Source organism: Poeciliopsis prolifica, unplaced genomic scaffold (assembly GCF_027474105.1).
Source record: "Poeciliopsis prolifica strain line A6 unplaced genomic scaffold, Auburn_PproV2 SCAFFOLD036, whole genome shotgun sequence".
Taxonomy (NCBI): domain Eukaryota; kingdom Metazoa; phylum Chordata; class Actinopteri; order Cyprinodontiformes; family Poeciliidae; genus Poeciliopsis; species Poeciliopsis prolifica.
Genome location: NW_026562411.1, coordinates 5,898,355 through 5,914,587, shown reverse-complemented (window position 1 = coordinate 5,914,587; position 16,233 = coordinate 5,898,355). Strand labels below are relative to the sequence as shown.

The following is a 16,233-nucleotide window of genomic DNA, read 5'->3' as shown; positions in this document are numbered from 1 at the left end:
TCAAAGGTCAGTGTCCTGCAACTTTTAAAGAATAATTAGGTCATTAGCAAGGCTCAGGGATCTTCACAAGGAGGAGGTCATTAAGCCATTTCATTCCAGGGTTTTGTGCTTGTGGCACATCTAAAAACTGCAGGACAGCGGACCTTGAAGACTGGAGTTTGACACTTGTGCTTTATACAGAAGTCTTTCTTGGTGGTGACAACTTAAAGACATCTGCATAGGAAACTACAGGAGATGAAGTCCTGTGCACAAGGTGCATATATTGTTCATGTATGCACCTGAACAATACATAAATTGATCAGGTGTGATTTTCCACATGTCTGAAAATCTTAATGATTCTGGGGGTTCCTGTCTTCTAACCTTGAGTTATTTCCAATGGTTTAGAGCTGTAAACAATCAAGTGAATGACTTAGTCATTCTAGCCATTTTACTTTTTCTCTTAAACCACCTAAGAGTTTCTTTGACTGTAGGTTTGGAACTTTTGTCTTCCTTGGAAATTGACCCTCATTTTATTTTCACATTCTTTCCAAGAATGTCTCAGAACATTTTCTGTTTGTTTCCTTTTATTATACATAGTAGGCCAGTACCATATACTGTATAGTACATTCCACAACATGATATTCCCATCTTGAAAATTAAATTTTTGGTGTGCTTATTTTGGGGTAACGTGCAGACCCTTTCTATCAAAGATGTTGGATGCCATGAGATCCACAGAGTTCGGGTTTGACCTTATCTCTCCAGTCTATCCTCAATTTTTGCTGGTTTATCCAATTTTCTGCAGAAGACTTGAAACACTCTTTGAGACAATTTTTCTTCAGCAGTGGAGACTTGTGCAATGATTGTGCATAAGAGGCCACTGTTTGAGTAATCATCGACTTTTGACTGTCCTGTCATGAATTTTCTTTTTACATAAGCAGTCGATTTATCCACTTCAAGATTTTCACTCAGTAGATTATTCAGACATTTTTAATTGCATTGATAAATAATGTGTTTTGCAACAGTAAGACTTTCTGTTATCCACTTTTACCAACTGTATCACTCTTTAGCCAGGAGAGAACTGTTTTGTCATTTCTACCAGCTGATAACCATACACTAGAAATGCTTTTTGAATACTCATCTTACTTCTTTTGTGACTTTGTGTCTCTTTTAGGACTTTCTTATCTTCATAAGAAAATTGGGTATTGTATTGGTGTTATTAAATGTTTCCTCTATATCTTCATTTTATGACTAATGTGCTTTGATTTCTTTATATGTATGAAATGCTGGAATTATTGCCAACATCTGGTGCACATTTTATGTCAATGGCCTCACTAGAAGTATTTAAAATGAGATAAATGTTGCGTTCGATATTTTACCTGCAGTATATTTTCTGGCACCTAATTCTATCCATGTGAATGCCATAATCCATAACAGTACTTATCTTTTTGTCATGATTTCTTTGGGTTGTAGAATTCTAATTTGAAGTATGCACCCCGTGCTCTTCATGTTCCAGGTTGAGTGTTTTACAGATCAGAATTTAGGCTGTAATTTGTATCCTTTAGTCCCAGACAGACCAAAATGTCCCCAGCCTGCAGCTATTAAGCATAAGGGTCTCAAGATGTGAAATAATGATTGCTGTTTCAATAGGATATGGTGTAATTAGTGTTGTATTTTACTATATCTCAGAAACCCACCAGCTATTCCACTTGTAATTGGGAATGTATGGCGTTCGCATAACTGAATGTCAACCCTAATTTGATTCATTGTTGCTCCTATGGATGGTTATGGTTCATTTTACATGCAATTCACAGTCTTAGCCTGCCTTATACGTTCATTTAAGAAAAGTTGTTTTTGTTGTATGTTAGTTGGAAACATAAATATTTTTATTGGTACTCATTCAAAATGAATGCATGAATTCATTTACAAATTTTCACTTGTACTAAAAATCATTTCTAAAAGGAAACTGTTGCATGTTAGGTTTTTTTTTTTTTCATCTTCTTATAGGAGTTGATCACAATAATGTGCCCACAGTAAATGTGCAGGCTGCAGTTTCTCTGCTCAGTTTCCAAATGGCATGGCCATATTATGATGGGATACAAAATGCCACTCCAAATCCCCATTGTTCTGCCCTCTCTGTGTTTCCGAGGCAACAGTCTATTACCATCTGGAAGGCCCTCATCCTTCAGTTCCTCTTATTTCCCTCTAATGGGTTCCTCTCCTGTCCTGATTTTACGTTTCTTTTAGGGTTTTTTTTTTTTGTGTGTGTGTGTGTTACTGACACCTCATATTTTACCTTTTTGGTGCTCTAATTTGAACTGTCTCTTTTTTTTACTCTCTTTATCATATATTCAAGTTTAACCACTTACTGTAGTGCACTTCTTTCATTTGCTCTTCTCATTTCTCTGCACATTTGCATATGCTCAGAACATTTGTTCTCATTTCTCCACAAAGCACAGCTTTAGTTTGAATTATGCATCATCAAACATTCAAAGATGGCATTTCTTGAGACCTGGTGCATAAACACTTACGTACACAGGGGAATGTAATCAAGTTGGTTTCCTTTACCAGTAATTCCTGCATGATATACTGCTGAATTAATCCTACCTGACAGAGCTTTATTGACAAAGACAGATAGGAGCCTCTGAACGGAGTTTAGTTTCATTGAAATGTGAACAAGTAAGTACCCAGGCGTCTGGACACATGTGGACTCCTCCAAAGTAGTGCCCATTATTCTCAGCAGATGCTGACCTTCAGCATGCTTGCTCTCTGGAGGGCAACACTTTGTGTTTTCCTTTTTCTTCTCTTCTCAATCACTAACCCCCTCTTCTTTGTTACTTTTTGTATTCTCCTTTTTCATTTTCATCCACTTTGTTATCTGTGTCCTTTCATTTCTATCAGTTTCAGTAGATGTTCATATCAGGCTGAATTTCTCTTCGCTTGCAGCCACTATCCTCTTCTCTTCAGTTTTTTGACCTAAACTCCTCTATTCTTTTTGCTCTGTTTTATTCTTTAATTTGTATTTTATTTTACTCAAAGCATTTTCTGTACTGCTAATCAGCTGTTGCTTTAATTTTGATGTCTTCCATAATATCGCTTGTGTAATATCCACTTAGATCTTTTCTGTTTTTCTTGGTCAATAAGTCAAAGTGGTTACAGTTAAAATATTCTGTTGTTCCTTTATGAAATTACAACATACTTGCCTTTGCTTTATTTTACTTTAAATGTTAACTATATATCATTTTTACAACTTTTGATTTTCATTTGTGGTTTATCCCATGGCCGATATTGAGAAATGTTTAAAAAAGTGAGCATGATCCAGCAAAAGTTGCCAAAATTTGATAATGTTCCAGACAAAACATGCCCTTTAAGGAGAAAAAGCAATGATTGTTTTGTATGATGAGGAGGAAATCACGACCATCTTTTAAAATCATTCACCAGGAACAGACAAGCAAGCTACCCAGAGATTTAAATATGCTGCTTGGTGAGCTCAGTCTGCCTGTACTGTATCAGTGACAAATGGCCACTTGTGAAAAATATTGTCATTCAAAAAAGTTCAATTATGTCATCAGTAACATAGATATTGTGATTTTTGCTTGGATTCAGATTCTAAATTTCACAGGAAAAGCTTGCTTTATTTGGACATCAGCAGCAATGAATGGAAGCAGCTGAAAGTCCCACATTTCTGCACATAATCAGTTTTACTTGTGGGGGCTTTTTGTATAGATTTATGTGTTTATAAGATCTAACATTTCTGAATGAAAATGTTTCTTAGCAGACTCCTACAGACCTTAATGATATGCAGAAAAGTTATTTCATCCATTTAACATGCAAGTGTTAAAGCAGGAGCACATCTGACATATGCAAAATGACTATACCACAGTAATGTAGTTGTCAAAGCATTGAATCAACATCTTTTGAGCCAAGTCATCTTACAAATTTAAAATCAACTCATAAAACCAATTGTTGATCATATGGATGTAGGGATAAGTAGTTGGGGCCAAGACATTTAAATAAATTTAGTCTCTCTTGCTCTCTTCTGTTTCACTCTTTTCCTGTCCCCACTCAGAATCCTGTGGCCTCATTCCTTTGTCTTTGACCTGTTAATGATCAATATTTTGTCTGCAAACTGCTTATTAGATTCCCACACTGAACCAAAACTTAACAGACAATAAAAGAAGAAGAGGTTGAATCTTAATTTTTGAGAAATTATTTGCAGCTAAATTTAATAGGTCAACTTTTAAGGGTAAATTGTCCAAGTTGTGTCAAATTTCCTAATAACCTATGACTGCATTTGACCGAAACCCCGTAGTCTCTAGCAAATGATGTTGAACATTTGAATGCTTTGTCTTTGTTTTCTAATCCCGTTTGATAAGACCCGAGCTTAGCCTTTAACCTCTTCTGCTAAATGTGAGGTGGGAACCAATGGAGTTTCATGTGACTTTCATGAGGTCAAAAGTTAAGAGTGATTTTAAAACCAGGGGACAAGAAAACACACACACACATTCACCAATGGAAACCACATTAGCAGCTGAACCAACAGAATGCCATCTATGTTAAACAAATACATCCAGACATAGTGTATAACTGCTTACCGGTAAAAAATCAGCTTAGAGCCTCATTGGGTTTCTGGGGTGTCACTCCTAATGATTTGGCTCTGATCTGTCATAGTAGTCTACATTTCTCTTCCTACTCAGTTGTAAATTTTCTAGATAATATTAAGAAAAACCCTGATGTTCTCACCCTGCAGTTAGAGCTCCACATGTGTTTTCTCTAATTTCTACGAATTGGCTTGAAAGAGCTTGAAAAATAAACAAGAAAAAGTTGTAATTCTGAGATTAAAGAAATTAAATTGTTATTGGGATTTTAAGAGATAAAACACAAAGTTACAAAATTCTGGTGTACAATCACAAATGAAAATCTAAAGAGCATGAGGTGAATTTGGGCGCAGGAACCTTGCTCTAATATCACTACATAAAACTGTCAAAGGTTACCTCATTAGTGAAACAATTTTGGAATACTTTGAGATTCTTTATCATTTTATTTTCATGTAAAAAGTAATTTATTACTCCTTCTCCAATATGTACAGACAAGAACTTTGACTTTTGGCAAGAATTTCATTACATTTAATCCATCCATCACATGTAGACACTCCATGTGTGCCTGCCAATCTGAAGTGATGTTGTTCATTAGGTTCCCCAGATGTTGCTTTTTTATTTTGGTGAGAAGTAGAAAAGCAGGTGCTCTGCTACTTTTTACTCTTCAGAAAATGTTTCAGTCTTTTTATGCAAGTGGTTCTTTCTGGATATTTTGGACTCTGCTTGTTATTTCTAAAATTTCCATATGTTTTTAACTTAGGTAACAATTATTAATTGCGAATTATATGTATATAACATACAATTTTTACAGGATTCTCTCCAAGAACATTGCATAAAGCTTCTGTGCTCTGAAAGTCGGCTTCTATTCCAACTGAAGCTCATAAGTGGGATGAATTTGATCTGTCCTTAGAGAGAACAACATAAAGTGTGCAATGAATATTCATAAATCACCAGAATAATAAAAAATAAACTGGATTTGGTTAGTGTTTGGTTAGTGTTTGGTCCACTACAAATGTGGTTGCAAATTAAATTTGATTTATTTTGTTTCAATTTTTCTTTTCAGAAGTTTAGACTACACTTAGAAAAATAACCAAATTAGCCACAAACTTTAGACATTAAAAACTGAGTCAAAATAAAAGTGCACCATATAAATGGATCAGTCTGCTATGGGAAACTGCAGTCTGGTATCACAGCGAGGCAAATATTCTTTTTCCTTACAGAAGCTAATAAGCAAAAAGATTTCCATACTTCATCTATGGAATAAAATCCAGCTAGAAATAGATTTGATGGTGTTGCTCAACATGTAAACATATAGAAACAATCAATTTTACTCTGAAACTGGGATTGTAATTGTAATGTTGCGTCAATTGTAATGTTTGCCTGAGCTGGCCACTCCTGGTAGGGTTGCATGTTTTCTCCATTTGTGGATAATGACTCATTGTTGCTCCCTGGAATCCCAAATACTTACAAATGGCTTTATAGCTTTTTAAATGTTACTTTTTCTTTTTGTTTATTTATTTATTTATTTATTTATTTATTTAGATCTGGATATACTGCAACACTTAGTTTTAACCTTCTTCATTTTCTTCTGCTTATCTGATTTATTGATTGTACATTTCTGACAGTAATAAGGGCTGGGTATAGTTAGAGAATTTGAACCAAAGAGAATCTCTTAAATAACAGTTTTTGTTTTTTTTTACTAAACTGATATTTTTCGGATTTTAAGAAGAGTTTGATCTGAAAAATTGAATTCTCACCCAAAAAAAAAAAAAAAAAAACATTAGGAAGTTTTTTTTTTAATAGCCCTGTAATGGTGTTACATTGCGTGTGTGAGCGTGTGTGTTTTTCGGTTGTGTAGCAGCTGTGTGCAGGGCTCCAACAGTGTGTCTATGTGTCTGTGAGGGAGAGGGGCAGGTGCGCTGAACATAGTGAGTCGTTGTTTCCTCTGAAATCCATCAGAAATCTTCCTAATACATGGAATTAGAGCAGCTCACATTACTCTCAATTACTGTCAGACCTAAAGAGAAATTCTCCCCAATTATCCTCTCGAATATCTGACCTGATTTATGAGGGCACTATCTGTGTAATAACAGCAGTGAGGAAGTCATCCTTAAACAGGTATTACATAGTTAAATTTCACTTCAAACTGAGTCGTCAATGTCTTTTCTGTTCTGTTTGGACTGTTTTCAATTTGCTGATTTTTTCTTCTTTTTTTTTCTTTTTTGATTTGATGACTCTCTCAATTACATTAAACTACTTGTTGCATATGCCAGAAAGCTGTTCTCACTCATTACATCTGTTTCCCTCGTTCGGTCTTCCTCTCTATGTCTTTCACAAACGCAGACACATATGCACGCTTGAACACCAACAGGCTAACAGCCTCCTCATTGGATCTAAACTCCCCTCCAGCTGTGCTCCAATTTGCCTCCTCCAGACTGTAGGGGGTTTGAGAGGAGGACGATTAGCAACTCGTCCTGAACGGAAACTCTGGGAGAATGTGTGTTTGTTTTTGTGAAAAGGTTTTTCTAAGTTTCTGCCTCTGCGTAAGTGTTTATTCCTTCTTCGATGTTCGTCTTTATCTGTGTATGTGTGTGTGCTTGTGAGTACTGGGTTCCATCCACATTACTTCGTAATCCCCAGCTGCTGTGGAGTGCTGACTGGGTTCCTGGAGGAGGAATTCCAAACTTGCCACCGGATTTACAGTGGATTCTCTGAAGATTACCACTGGATTTCTTTAACATTTCATACCACGCTGGGGTTTCAATGGTTGTTTTCATTTTCATGCTGACAAATGTTTTATGAAATTAATCATTTATTCTTCCAGTCTGGAAAAAAACCTACTGGTTCCATAGGAAGGAGAGGAGATACTTAGAGACTGAGTCAAATCAAACAGTTTTAACCAATCAGTATTTTTATTTCTGTTTTTGTGGATAACATCAACAACAGGAAATTTATGATTGAATATGTCAACTATTAATCCATTTCGAATTAAGTTATTGGCAAAAAATTTACATGTGACATTTGTTACAAACTAGGAAATCCAGAAACTAATCCAAAAAATCCAACAATCACAAATAAAAACGTGGAAGGGCAAGTGAATATGCTTATAGAAAGTTTTTTCATTCTTAATAAAATGAAATTCTTTGGAATTGAAAACTTTAATGTTTCTTGTGTAAAAAAAGAAAAGTCACATGCATTTCTCAAGTTTTATTTTGTGATCTTGAGATTGTTTCTGAAAATGTATTAATCTGCCATTTAACTATGTGAATATGTCCAAGGCCATCCGCTGAAAAACACCACTGCAGACATCATAATGGTACCACTTCATAACTCTCCTTCATATTGTGTTTTTGAAAGTCTTGTTCAGTTTCTCCTTAAAACATGATGTGTGCAAAGGCATTCAATGAGTCAAACTTTGGTCTCATCTCAATAGATTGTATTCTTCAAGTATTTATCGGTTTGACCAAATGTTCTACAAAATTGATTGAGCATGTTTTTATTTCTTCTCTTGTAGAGTGATGTGTTGTGATCTACCAATTTGTAGTGAAACAAAACATTTAATGACAAAGCTATTGAAATGTTAACTCTGCATGAGCATTTACAAATCAGGAAACGCAGCTGTTTAAGGAAGATAATAATTATTTTAAGGTATGCTTTATAATTAGCTTATACCTTACATACCTTACAAGGCGCATTCAATTAAATCAAGATACTCTAGAACAAACTGGACTGAATAAAGAAGCAGTTGTCCCAATTTTCTTAACTGTGTTTCAATCATCATCACACATTGGGAACAAACATATTGGTAGTTTCTTAAAAAGCTGTCAACATACAAAAAAAATCTAATTATTTGCATCCAGAAATATTTATACCTCCTACAATTGGGGGTTATAGAATGATGACATTTAAACAATATCTATTTGAATAGATTTTTCTACTCCTTCTTTATCACTCTCTTCCCTGCTCTCTTCACCGCCTCATCACATCTTCGCTTCTCTTATCTCTGCTTGATGACATTATCAGGTCTAGAAGAAAAAAATGCTAAATGACAGTCTGCCTGACCACTGTAAGCACAGGTATACATGTTTCTGATAGACTTGCCATCATAAAACATCTAAAAGAAGGATGACAGTGAATTAAACGGACATATTTGCAGACAGGGAAACTGACAGTCACAAGTTGGGGGACTTTCCAGATAAAGAGGAGACAAAATGGCTGCAGATTGTGAGAGGAGTGAAATTTGAGACGTCCAGCTGATACGCTGACCCTGAGTGAGTTCCAATAAGTGGGACAGAATAAGCCAGAAACCAGATGACAGGTGACGAATAGGAGGACAGATGAGTTGACTTAGCAGCAGAAATGCAAGGTGTGTGTGCGTGTGTGTGCTCATGGACACATAAGTATGCTAACAGTGGATGTGGAGCCAGGAGGGACAGAAGAAGACATCCGAAACATGAAGGGCATGCAGTTAGACACTTTCTCCAGCTGACCACCCAGATTGGCTCACGCAGGCACCAGCATGGAGACCACCAGCAACTATTTATGTACAAATCTGTTTTGTTTAGTCTCCTTCATGAGCAGATTAACAATATCTCTCCAGGCAACAGTCAGTAGATCATTTTGGTGGTTGGTTAGAAGTTCCCACTTAATAGAGGTTCAGAAAAAGCCAGTTTATAAAGAATTGCAATTTCTTGTCTGAATCTATTCAAAATGCTAAAAAATTGAATTTAAAAATTTGTTCATGTTATACATCTTATAAGGCAATGTAATTACACAAACCTCAAGTTAATTCCGGAAATTTATGATTGTAATCTAACTCAGAGTTACAATTTTGACAAAACAAATTTAGTTCTTCTCTAATTTATTCAGAAATACAAGCACACTCAAATTTAAAGTGAGAGGTAAATGAGACATATGAGTATATCCAGAAAGAATGAGGCAAATGCCGTTAATGCCCCATGTTTAGAAAGATGGGGGATAAAACCTAATACCTCATAATGTTTGCTATGTGCTGAGCACATGTTTGTGTACTTGCTTTCCACAGGGCACAAGACATTAATATCTATTAACAAGTCCAGGCTGGTTTACCACAGCTACGTGTGTGAATGTGTGTCTTTGCGTGCGTTAACTGAGCCTCATCCCACTTAAAACTGTCACATGTCACTTACATTCTGTTGCTATGTGATCTTTGGCTGCAACAGGCTCTTGGCTCGTCAGGGTGCCTGCCGCTTGCCTCCCCAGTCCGTAGCAGACCACTTCCAGCAGCTTTTCATGAATATTTCAGCCTTACAGTCAGCCGATTGGCAACAGGAGAACTATTACCATTTGCTGGTTGTTTCTTGATAAAAATCCGCGGAAAGGTACATCATGAAAGAAACAAAAACAGCAAATGCGGCGTTCATGGTGCCAGCAGTAGGTTGATTATTTGTGTTATTGCCGGTGATTTTTCAGGCTGAGCAGGGGGTTCAAGTTGGTGGAGTCATGTAGGTCAATCTTGTTTATTTCTCTGATTGCCTTTCATAACCTTGTCATTTTTGCGGATTTCACTCAGGTAGGAGTAAAATCTGCTAAACGAGACGACGATACAGTATCTCCTGTAAAACTCTTTGAACTATTATGCACTGAAAAAGAGCCTATCGATTAGGATAAGCAGAAGAATTAAACTTGAAAATACCATGGGTATTTTCAAGTTTAATAATCACAAAACCATCAACTCTCTTTTTATAGACGAGGACCAATGGATCCTGCTGACTACCCAATGCAGTCATGGTCGGGTCATTACCCGGGTCCGCCACAAGCTCAGCCTGGGTACCCCCAGTCACCAACTTACTCTAACATCAACTCCCAGTCTGGTCCGTCATTCTCCAACTTCCTGCCTGGCCAGCCTTATCAACAGCAGCCAAGAGACCCTCGAGGGATTGAACCTGGTTACTACCCTCACCCCAGGTTAGTCAGTTTACATGTGTTGCCTTACAATTGTTGGTACAATAAAGTTTTATACAACTGTTTGTTACAGTACAGGCAGTACAAGTCTTTTAGCCAAAACATGTAAAATTGTTTCTTTACATTAATTTAAAATGCATCATCAGCATTGGCAACAACACTGGAACTTAAATTTTTTTATAAGTTTTTTCCTGACTGAGAAAAAGCAGAGTGAGGGGCATTGTACATGTCTTTGTTTTGACAGTCGGATCTTTCTTTGTCTAATTTCCATGATGTCCTTCTCTCAGTTCCCAGCAGAGAGGACCTTTGCGGCAGGACGTGCCGCCATCTCCTACTCCGCCACTGCGGGCACCGCGGTACGACACCATGGCACGTGGAACTGTGGGTGGGGGTTACAGGTAGGAGATCATACATGGACAATGACAAGTCCAGGTAATTTTTAGTTATTTTTTGCATTTATAAATCACTTCTGTACTAATATAACACTGACTCTGATCTTGTTTAATTTAAGAGTTTTTAATTGGTTTCAGGCCCCAAATGGAACCTAGCACTGACCAGTATGGTTATACTGGGAATGTCGAAGGAGCGCAACGCCAAAACAACTCCAAACAGAGGACTGCTTTCACCACAAGATCCACAGAGTGAAACATGCAAAACCTACCAAACACCTGGCACCTTTTTCTGTTATTAATACCTTGATGAAAACCAGCAAATGTCTATGGTGTGGCTGCTTGGTATTTTAAATTGCTTCGAAAATATTATGTGTTAAATGATTACTTTGTACTTCACACATATTAAAGGTCTAAGTCAGTCAAAGACATAAAAGAAACAAGATCAGTTTAAAGCCGGCATCTGAAGTCTCTGCTGGTCCTGATGGTTCCTGTGCTTCTCCAAAGTAATTCAACTGACAAATTAGTGAAAACAAAACCAGTGCAACGAATGTTATCTACAGTATACGATGATTAACACAGAATAGACTCTTCAGTGTTATTAGATTTGTGCATGAAACCATTTCTGTTCTTTTGAATGTGTCTGGAAGTATTTGATTCACTGTGAGGAGGATGTACATCATGGAAAATGGAAAAAAAATGGTTCAAAAATGTATTGATGCATCAATGAAAATCACTTTAAAGCTTTATTCCATTAATAACTGCTACTTGATTTTGAAAATCTAAAATATTCACACATTACATACAGCCCTGGCAAAAACTAATCCCTCCATACAATAATTTGTAGGAATAAATCAGTAGTCATTTCTGTGTGACCACTTCAGTCTCTTTTCTTGTGGCAGAGGCATGTGGTCTTCTGTTCAAGATTATTTTTAATACATGTATCAATGCACAGCTCCTTAAATTCCATCTATTACCCAAAATGCTTATTCCCAGTGAGGTCACCAGGGGTGCCGATGCCTATCGCCAGCAGTCAACAGGCGAGAGGTGCGGTATACCCTGGACAGGTTCACCAGTCCATTGCAGCGCTCCTTAAGGGTCCCTTCACAGCATTTAGATTAGATTGAGTTCTGGACTTTGACTGGGCCATAGTGACATTTTGAATTTCTTACTTTTTGAGCCATTCTTCTGTAGTTATACTCCAGTGCTTTGGACCCAGTTTTGCAAGGTGAGTCATTAATATTGCCAATGTGGACTCACATTTTACTGTATGCAAAGACCAATATTCGAGAAGTTGTGTTGTCCAACCAGATGCAACTTTGGAAACCTAAGTCAAGCTGCTTTTTACTTTCATGGAACAGAAACTTTCCCTTTTTGAATCCATTACAAACATCCATACTTTTTCAAACTTGTGTAATGTTACATTAAATATGCCAATCTGTGGATTTGTGCAGCATCATAGGGCCTTACAGGGGTTTAACTTGTTGGAATGCCCATTACAGGGAAGTCTGGCTGCCACCTTAAATATTTTTACACTTGTACATAACCTTTCTAAATATAGAATAATAAACTTTTTAAAATTTAGCCTTGGAGCTCTTTCCAGATTGATGCAGTTGCTTCAATAAATGTCTTTTCACCTTGGCATTGCCTAACTGTCAAAACATACATTTTTCTGATGATCAAGTGATAAAATGTATTTGATCATCAGCAACTCAGTGATAATTTCTACTAAATCCTCTTAAAGTGTACTTAGTTTTTCACATGCCTATATTGACAGTCGAGGAAAGATTTCTATCAAGCTGAAAGTATCTTCAAAATAATTGTTTTGTGTGTGGGCGTTGCCAGAGCGTTTTTTTTTTTTTTTTTTTTTTTTTTGCCAGTGAGCCATTTCCTTAACTTGACTTTTAATTTTTTCAATTCCTTTTGATTTTCTTTATGACTCCTGAAGTTACATCACAGTAATGCGCTATATGAAATCTGTCACTGTGTAATGATATGCTTTTAATAACATTGCATTTTTTCATTTTTAATAATGATATTTCTGTCAGTCAACTTGAGTTTAATTACTTTTCTGGCACGGAATTAGATAAGATCCAAATGGGAAACTTTATGACTCCAGCTCAGTGTTAAACTTAGTAATATTTCATATCAGATAAAAATATTAATAATCAGCTAAATCTCAAATTTGACATTTGCATCCACCTCTGATGATATTAGCTGATCTGGACCTTCACTAACTTTATTTAAACCAACTCCTACTTGAATGTTTGATGAAATCTGATGTTTTTCTATCAGTATCTCTTGTCTTGCATGTACAGACTGGTAGTAAAACTGCACGACAAACTGCTTTTAGTTTCATTTCACACCTGCGTCCAAATATCTGCGTTCTGCCACTGCATTAAGATCAAGCCAACCCTATTTGTAGTGTGTTTTTACGGAGTTGATACAGAGCTCGGTCTCTTAGTCACACTGAACTGTTGATTTACTGTTAGTCAAGAAAAACATTTATGTTTCACACCACTCCACTCAGCAGTATTAACTTCAATTGATACTAAATGTTTTTATGTATGTTGGATTATGTAAAAGACTGAGGATTAAGTGAATGTTCAGAGAAGGTTACTATAAATCTTGAAAAATAATAAATTTTTTCATACAAATATAGATTTAATTACATTTTCTGGATACGTGTTTGACAGATGTATAAGGTTTAGAATAAGAAAGAAAGTGAAAGAAGGAAAAGAGGAGGTAAAAGATTTTTGGAAACTGATGAGTAAAAACTGAAAAGTGAGAAATAGAAGTGATGGTAGAAAAACAGAAGGAAGTCAAAGGTCATCTCACACACTCGTCATTTTGTACTTTTGCTGAGGGGTTTTTCTTCCCATTTTTGTTTCCAAATAAGTCCCTCTGTGTTATTGTGACTTAGTAAGCTCTATTTCATTGGAGTTCACAGAAACCACAATCAGTAAACATAGAGTGTGATCAAAAAATATAAAGTAAATAATATTCAGTTCAAACATATGTGCGACTTGATTATTTTTATGGTTATTTATCCTCATGATTCATCAAAATCATAAATAAACAAACTGACATGCTGTGGTAAAATACACGATTACAAAATGTTTTGTTTACTGGTTAGGAATACAACATGTTGGTACGAAATGGGTTTGTGAGTTGCTGAAGAGGCGTTTTGACCCAGAGTCTCTACAAAGTAAGGAAGTTGTGGGATAATGAATGAAAACAAACATTTTTTCTGAAGATGTGTTGCAGAAGTGAGGCTCTGCAGTTTGAAGGTAGAAATTTTGTGAAAAGAGATCGCTTGGTTTAGTCTTTCAATTTTGACAAAAGTCTAAAAAAAAATCCTGAAAGTAAAATTGTTAGTATTTTGTTGAAAGAACAGCAGTGAAATGTTTAGTTTTAGCTTTTATGATAACGTTGCAGTTTTATTCTGAAGAAGACAACACAATACTGACATTTTTTGTGTGATTATTGGTTTTTTTTTGTTTGTTTTTTTCAGTTTTAATATTTAAACAGCACCTGCTGTAGATTAAACTGTTATTCTCTAACCCGATAGGCCGTCGAAGCAAACATGTCCATAATGTAGTTTTTCACACCAGGATAAAATTGGACACAAAGTCAAATAACAATGGAAAAATGTTTCCAATTCTAGACTTTATTGCTCAGTACATTTTCTGCAAGAGGTTAAATAAGAAACTTAATGTTGTTTTTCATTGATTTATATTTAACTTTATTCATTTCTAACTTGCCATATCACAACTTCAGCTTTTTTGTTTTGTTTGTTGCCATTTTGTAATTTAAATTTTCCAGTTTATGGCTGGGATCCCATAAATAAATGCATTAACTGGAAGCCATCTTGATTTATAAAGTGTATCCATTAAAGACTCAGTAAGTTCAGATGAGAAAATCATTGTAAAACAGCCTGTTACAAACCCAATCAATGCAGAAACCAACTTCAGCCTAATGTAACATCATCATTTCTGAAATATGCTCATAATAAAACCTCTCAACACACTCTAACATGAATCTTTTGTTTAAAAATGTCCACAAATTGACAAAAACTGTACAATAGATTGAGCATAAGACAGGAAAAATAAAGGTTTCCTCAGCTCTAACTGCCTAATAAACTTTGTGGACTTTAGTGAATCCAGATGTGATATTAAAGTGTATTTCTGTTGTTCATTTTATACTAGCACGCACTTCACATATACGTAACTCTTCACAAGCATTTTATTTCTATTGTTTCTGTGTAATGGTATTGAATGTTCATGGATTTAAGCAGAGCCACAGGCTGTTTGGGAAATGTTGCTGTTAAATCAAGATGTGCTGCAAACTCAGTTCATGCTGTGTTGAGTTTAACACCAAAAGTCAAAAGTTCAATCATTGCACCGAGTGTTTCTCAATTTTGGTAATGCACAAAACCAAACAAGGAGTTTGCAAGAACAGATCAAGCATCCTGTCTGGCTCTTGAAAACATGAGTTGCACAAGTTGAAGGTACTAGCTTCGGTTTTACATTGTGAAGGGTTCTGGTACTTCTGGTTTTGCCTTTACAGGGACCGGTGCATGAAGGAACCATTTTAATAACCTCTTTTCTTAGACGTATAACAATTTCTTTATTACACAGCTTTGTATCTCAAAATCTCAAATCTCATTTTATGATGTTGCAACAAGTTCATTTCTGTTTTATCAGCATTTTTACATTTATGTGCATATCATCTTTTTGCAATAAAATATACTTTATTAATAACTTGTGTCATTCTTTGAAAAAAAAAAACCTAATGGTTAACATTTGTTCTTTAAGCTGCAATGCATGCCCAGCACATCTGCTGCAGTTAATTTAATATGAGTCAGGAGAAATTATTTCCCTTATGTCCCTCATACGCTGCAAGGTGACTCATTAACATTGCCAACCTAATTTAGTCCATCATTTAAGCTGCTGATAAACTGTACCTTTGTGATAAGAGATGGATGTTAGCCCCAAATTAATGGAAGACTAATTATCAATTAGAAACAGAAGATGGAAAAGGCTGATTGCAGCTGAAAGTTTTTCTTTTTTTGAGCATGAAGTTGTGTTACTATTAGGTCATTCTCCTCAGCTGAATAGACCTGTAGGTGCTGTCCTATTTGTCAGACGCTAAAGGTGCTTTGGCTGCAGTCTCAGGAGTTTGCAGTAATAAGACACAGAGGCAGAGGAAGCATTTTATCTGCCAACACTTAATTAGCATATCCCACACTTCCTGGCCAATGGGGATACAGTGAGTAAGTAATTAAATTCTCCTGTGTCCCTGCCAAGGTCTAATGTTGATCTACA

General features: G+C 36.0%; 1 protein-coding gene across 4 annotated transcripts in view; it reads left to right on the top strand.

Annotated features, from left to right (window-relative positions):
- Positions 1-15,663, top strand: part of LOC129374401 (partitioning defective 3 homolog B-like) — a 196,678-nt gene extending 181,015 nt beyond the window's left edge. For 3 of the 4 annotated variants that reach the window (XM_055052799.1, XM_055052798.1, XM_055052801.1), the window contains 3 exons: positions 10,302-10,520; positions 10,805-10,915; positions 11,048-15,663. In XM_055052799.1, coding sequence (XP_054908774.1) covers positions 10,302-10,520; positions 10,805-10,915; positions 11,048-11,162 — 445 coding nt within the window. In that variant the 3' untranslated portion in view covers positions 11,163-15,663. Of the gene's footprint in view, positions 1-10,301; positions 10,521-10,804; positions 10,950-11,047 lie in introns of all 4 variants that reach the window. The other variant, XM_055052800.1, reaches the window with a different exon arrangement.
- Positions 15,664-16,233: the final 570 nt, after the last annotated feature.